This window comes from Oreochromis aureus, linkage group 9, assembly GCF_013358895.1.
Source record: "Oreochromis aureus strain Israel breed Guangdong linkage group 9, ZZ_aureus, whole genome shotgun sequence".
NCBI lineage: Eukaryota > Metazoa > Chordata > Actinopteri > Cichliformes > Cichlidae > Oreochromis > Oreochromis aureus.
The window spans coordinates 3,002,975-3,009,520 of record NC_052950.1 but is presented as its reverse complement, the minus strand read 5'-3'; the positions used below and the strand labels follow the sequence as shown (position 1 = coordinate 3,009,520).

At 39.9% G+C, this 6,546-nt stretch overlaps 1 protein-coding gene across 1 annotated transcript; it reads right to left on the bottom strand.

Moving 5' to 3' along the window:
* Positions 1–1,748: 1,748 nt before the first annotated feature.
* On the bottom strand, positions 1,749–6,189 carry LOC116320599. The gene is made up of 5 exons (XM_039617786.1): positions 5,399–6,189; positions 4,999–5,154; positions 4,610–4,702; positions 4,097–4,180; positions 1,749–1,781 (listed from the first exon to the last, which is right to left on the bottom strand). The coding sequence occupies exons 1-5, from the start codon at positions 6,047–6,049 to the stop codon at positions 1,749–1,751; spliced, it is 1,017 nt and encodes a 338-aa protein (XP_039473720.1). The 5' UTR covers positions 6,050–6,189.
* Positions 6,190–6,546: the final 357 nt, after the last annotated feature.

The window sequence follows — 6,546 nt, the reverse complement described above, 5'->3', positions numbered from 1 at the left end:
GCAGAAGTCAGCCTGTTTAAGGCTCTGATATCTATTCTGTGTGACTTAAAGCAGTTATGACATGCTCTGATTTTCTCACCCAATAAAGGAATATTTAATATATCAGTCTACTCTTCATTCTATCAGAAACAGTTATCACAGCTTGTACATTTGCTTCTTCCACACATATATAAGCATTGAGCCAAATTTAGTAATGCCAACATATTAAAAAACAATATTTGTCTCTTATATATAATACATCTATATATACACTGTCAAAGATGCTTGTCTTTGAGTGAAGATTTAAGGTGATAGGAAATATAAATAAATGCAACTTGAATCTTTACTGAAGCTCAGTGTTTGGCACAGAGTTCATGTTCACTGCTGTAATAACTAATAATGATTAATAAAATATTGGCCATATTATATTTACATTACCAAAGTGAGATGACTTTAGTCTCATGAACAACATGAGCTAATTGTTATTTACTAGCTAATCTTAAATGACTGTTCAGTACAGAAATGAAGCCCAAAATCATCAGCCTCAGATACTTATCAAATCACACAAAGCTCATGTAGAAACAAATGTACAAAATATGTTCTCCTTCATTTCTGTCAAACAAAGCTGTATGAAACGTTTCCAGCTGTTAGTATCATGGTTGCTAGGCAACCTGGGCAGCGCGACGGAGGCTAGACCGTCCCATCTTACAAGCCTACAAGCCGGCCTCAGCGGTCTTTGAGTGCGGCCCTTAAGGACCGTTAAGGCTGCGTACTTTAAGGCTGCAGACCCTGAATTGGGAAACAGTCCCTGAATTGGGATACAGCCATACATACGTTTTGGTTCGTGCAACTGGTCCGTCCGGTTATTGTCTCCCCAGAAACATTTCCGTTGTCTTTTTTCCCATTTCCGTTGTGCTTTGTGTGCTTTTGCAGCGTTTTTCTTTTTGCAGCATTTTTCTTTTTGCAGCGTTTTTCTTTGTGCAGCATTTTTCTTTTTGCAGCGTTTTTCTTTTTGCAAGTGTTTTTCTTTTTGCAGCGTTTTTCTTTTTGCAAGTGTTTTTCTTTTTGCAGCATTTTTCTGTTTGCAAGTGTTTTTCTTTTTGCAGCATTTTTCTTTTTGCAGCGTTTTTCTTTTTGCAGCATTTTTCTTTTTGCAAGTGTTTTCTTTTGCAGCATTTTTCTTTTGCAGCGTTTTCTTTTGCAGCATTTTCCTTTGCAAGTGTTTTTCTTTTGCAGCATTTTCTTTTGCAGCATTTTTCTTTTGCAAGTGTTTTTTCTTTTGCAGCATTTTTCTTTTGCAGCGTTTTCCTTTTGCAGCATTTTTCTTTTGCAAGTGTTTTTCTTTTGCAGCATTTTTTCTTTTGCAGCATTTTTCTTTTTGCAAGTGTTTTTCTTTTTGCAAGTGTTTTCTGAAGTTGCAGTCCGTTTGGCCTCTCAGGGCCACCGTACACAAGGCCATTTGTTGGTCATTGTTCTGTGCCATTACTGGGAGCTTTGAAGTTTGATATACAGATTTTGGACTTTGGGGGACATCTTGTGCTGATCAAGCTGCATGAAGATTTTTTGGAGCACTTCAAAAGTGAAGCGAAAGGGTTTTGGATAAGCTAGGTTGAGTGCATAGATCAAACCTAGAAGCAGGGCACAAGCTGAGGCAACCGAAGTTAGTTCATGCAACACTTCCACACCCTCAATGACAATGCCAATGTCTTCAGGTGGCTCCTGCACTCCCTCCCCCTCCTTCCGAATCACATAGGGCTTTGGAGTTGACGTCACGCCGCGGAGCGCGGCGCCATTTTCGGGGTCTACGAATCAAAAGAGACACAGTGTTGGAACGACGACGACAAGAATCATGCTTAAAAGCAGCTCCAAAGAAAACGGACGGTATAGAGACCGATTGCGTCCAGAGGCGAAGCAGCGGTACTTGCAGAAAATTGCGTGCATTGGAAATGTGGACCCGTATGAAACACTGCTGTGGAGTAGAAACCCTGAAGAGCAACCGCTATAGCCTGACGTATTTTTGTACCTTGTCTGTGGAGTCAGCGCGTACAAGTCATCATTCAAACAAAGGTAAGTCAGCTCGAGCACTGCCTGTGAAATGCGTTTGATTTCCCTGCAAACATTCAGATTAGTGCAGCATAAATTCATTCATGAGGGGGAAATTACAGTGAGAACATGTGGAGGCTGTTAGAGGGATAACATAGTGAGTTCAGTGCATTAATGTGACATTGTCCTGAAAGACTTAGTTATTCTTTATGGTTAAAGAAATTGCACTGATTTATTCATATTTATTATAAATAATTCTAATTATAGATCTTGCTTCAATATTTGTATCTTGTGTCACTAAAAATACATTTTATTTTAATTTTATACATTGATTAATGACCTGCAGAATCTCCTTATCATATTAAGTGATTCATAATTGTCACTTTATGCTTTCTCCATCTCTAAAGTGATTACATCCTTGCATTACATACTTTAGGTTCATTTTCTGCAGGCAGGTTTCTGACAGAAAACAGGTAGATTTACCCTATAAAATGCAGCGTTTTATAGATGGACACATAAAGAAATGAAAAATGACATGTATGTGCTAACTTTCTAAACACTGTTACATTTATGATAAAGTAGATAAAACACATTTATGTCGGCCTTGGCTCATAGTTCTTGTCTTTAATTGAACTTTGTCTGTGTGTGTTTCAGGTACTGCACTCTCAAAGACTGAATGAACAGCATTGCAGCCATGGGTCACTGTGAGCATCACAGGGAAGGTTGAAGCCGCCCACTGCACCTGTATGGCCGGAGTCGTGGAGACCTGCACCCATGTTGCTGCTCTTCTGTTTAATGTAGAAGCAACTGTGCGGATCTGTGGCACAAGGCCTGTTACAGATGAACCTGCATACTGGGTTTTGCTGGGTAATGTGACCAAGATACAGTCAGTGGTTGGCCATAAGATAGACTTCTCCTCTTCAGCTGCCCAAAAAAAGGCTCTTGATCAAAACATAAACAGACCATCCGTAGTGAAAGGTAAAAGGAGCCGTCCTCAAAAAAGAAAAATCCCACCTGCTACTGTGGAGGAGTTGTCACTGCTATAATGCCATAATGTTTTATATAGGGGTCTAGATTTATGCCTGAAGTGCACTGCCATGTAAATAATTTGCATTTACTGAATATGTACTGACTGAGTACAACTGTTCAAAAATTGAATAAAGAAACAAACTAATTTTTGCCTCTTTTTTATTATTAAAACCACTTTATAGAACATCACATCAGTTACAATGTAGAATCCACGTCATTTATAGTTTATAAAAGACAAAATGTTTACATAAAATCATGACAGTGTTTACATGATATCACACACTACTAACATTATTTACTGTATCTTTTGAAAAAAAAAACCCCCACTATTTATACAGCAAAAGACTTAAGAATATTTAACAGGAGCAAGTTTCATTTTCCCTGGTTTTACTACAACACTGTTCAACAAACGCAGCAAACCTTCACCATCTTATCCAGAAGGGTCACATCTTCACCCTCACATGGAAGAAGTAATCTGATTGGCATGGTGGTATGTTTGAAGCAGGTCCGTTATGTAGCGCTGGAACCCAGTCACGATGTGTTTCATCCATTTCATAGGCTGGTTTGCTGCAATAATGCCAAATAATTAGCAACTCTATAAATAGAAGGTAGTTCTGCAAAATCACTCAGTAGGATGTTTGTACTAATTTGCTATGACCTCAAAGCGCATCGAAAATAAAACTAATAGGCTACAAAGAGTGATATGAACATATTTAGAACTTACCGGAATGAAAATGTCTGGAGCACCAACAGATATTTGGAGATGGAAGAGAGCTGGATATCAGCTCGTCTCACCGCTGCTATCCAGGCTAGACGCCTTCGTTTGGTAACATCGATACACGAGCTGCCTCATGTTGCTTCCAGGTTGGGAAAGAATGAAAAGATAAACTCTTTTCAACCTTATTCTCTTGCCGGTCGTGCGATCGAACATTGCAGCCGACCGCACAGCAAATACGAACCATGGCTGTTGTGTGTGCCTTCGCTCCCTTTTCACTTGCTAGACCCCGAAAATGGCGGATCGGGCCAAAATCCTTTCCACGCCCACCCCTGTGACATCACGCTCCAAAGCCCTATACACTGCCATGGTGACCTCCTCCAGGTCCCTCTGAACATCATCTGCTCCACAGTCCTACAGAGGGGTACAAGACACAAACACAAATCATCATTAGCCTCACTTCTTACTGTGATTAAGTGTTTGGGTGATGTACCAATATGTGTTATGTGCTGGGCTATTTCTTGGCTGGGTGTCATCACACAGAAACAGCAGAGAGAGGTGTATCAATCTGACTCTAATCAAATTGTAAGCAAGAAAGATAAGATTTCCCAACATGTCAAACTATTCCTTTGAACTTAAATAATCAAGTAAGCCCTTCTTACTTAAAACAAAGTCAATCCAATATGTAATGTGTTGTTGCTGGGAATTACATAATGTCCAATATGGTCATGATAATAAATACATGTCAGCAATCCAACTATGGTTCACGTGTTATGTTTGTTCTAACAGTTAACTTTTTTGTGTCCCTTTGACAAGATGTGCTGACAAACTGTTGAAACTTACAAGGTATTCCTTGATCAGGCCATCTGCATCTTCTCCCAGGAAGATGGTGAGGGCTTTCAGCACACATTCCCTCCGATGATTAATGTCCACAGTCTAGAACAACAAATGTTGATTAATTTTAAACTCTAAATTTCATAAGACAGACATCCTTACTCTTATTGCTTAACTTACATGTACTTTATTTAAAAACAGTAATTCACAAGCCCAGAGATTCATTACAGAAAGAAAAGGGATGAGTTCAGTGGTGTATTTTTTGAGTCGCTAAAACATTCATGCATATGAAAGCCATGATTAGCATTGGCCTGCCCATATTGTCTTTATGAAGGATTCAGATATATTTTGACAGCCCTCTTAGTTACGAAGTATCTTGTTTGATGGTACAGATTTACCTGGTCCAATGTGTCCATGATGTTCGCAATCTTTTGGCGTGTTGCTCCTCCTTTGGCACGTATGACTTTGATCAGCTGACTTGAGTGCATGTCTAACTGGGCCATGAACTTCCACTCAAGAGGAACAGCCATGAGCCTCTGGAACTCTGTATTTATCTAAAAACAAAACACAAATGACAGTAGATATTGTATTATGGAACAAAATGCTGAAACTGATTGTATGCCAAAATGTCTATATCCCAAAAAGTATAACATATATGGAAATTCAAAATGTAAATTCTTTTCATTAAGTTCAGTGTTATAAAATCTCAACCACATCAAGTTATGACCGATTCATGAAAGTTAACTGCAATAAATCCTGAAGCATACAGACTCTTGATCACTTCAGTTCCATTCTTACCTCTTTCTGTGTGAAGAGTGCAGGCCATCTGTCCTTCAGTTCCTGAATGCTTGGTTCTTGGTTTACCACCTCATGTCGCCTGTAGGCAAACGTGTTAGCCATTTTGTCTGCGATGACCCTTTCATTGTCCCTTATCCCGATCTCTGTCAGAAGTTCTAGTCTCACTTTTTCCATGCTGTCCAGAGTCTCACCAGTAGGAAAGGATGGATAAAAGTTAGCTTCAGAACGTTTTGGCTTCTTCACTTTTTTAGCAGGGAAAGCATCTGTAGTAGCTTTAGATTTCAGTGAGTTTACACACAGCTCTGGATACCCCTGTAATTTGAGCTGGGTCCTGTAGTTTGCCATTTTGTACTTCAGTCGTTGTTTCCAACCGTAGCAGCCATTGAACGATCCAGGTTCTTTCAAACATGGGTGCTTTTTGATAAGGGCCTCTGCAGCTGCGCAGAAATGTGCATCCTCTGGATAGACCTTGTAACGGTAAATTTCTTCTGCAACTCTTTTCAGGATATCAGACAGCATTCGGGCGCTTAAAGTCAACATTTTTTGGCTCACACGGTACTCAGTATTCCCCCTCTCTAGCTGTAGCTCTGTGTCATATGAAAATTGGGGAATTGCAAAGTCTTCTGGCCACTGTTGTGTTCGAGATGACATAGATTCAGGGGATGAGAGGATAATTGTGTCATTTGATGCCACCGAAATACCGTCATCAGACTCAAATGAAAGAGACAGAGATGAAGTGGACTGATCGGCACTGATCAAAGGTGGATTTGTTTGCTGGTGGATCACTTTGATTGTCCCCAAATTCAAGTTCGGTGGTAGAATTCAGATTGAAGAAGTCGTTGCCAAAGTCTTGGTCCATGTATTGCAGTCTGAAGTTACCTTTTAACCCAAAGGTAGTCTTTATCGTGCTGAGAAGGTCTTCAAGTGACTCTGGGATGCCATTTGGAAGAGTCAGTTTTTCAATGTTGTTCTCTCCTAAAATCACCTTCAGTCTTGCAGGTGTTGAACCAGCCATGGTGGTCTGAGAACAAAGCACAAGCACAGTTAGTGAGGATCAACATGTAAACCACTGACATTTCCAATTAGGAGAATTTAATGTCAAACTAGAGGAAAAGAGAGAAGGCAAAGAGAGGAGGAAAGGGGAGGAG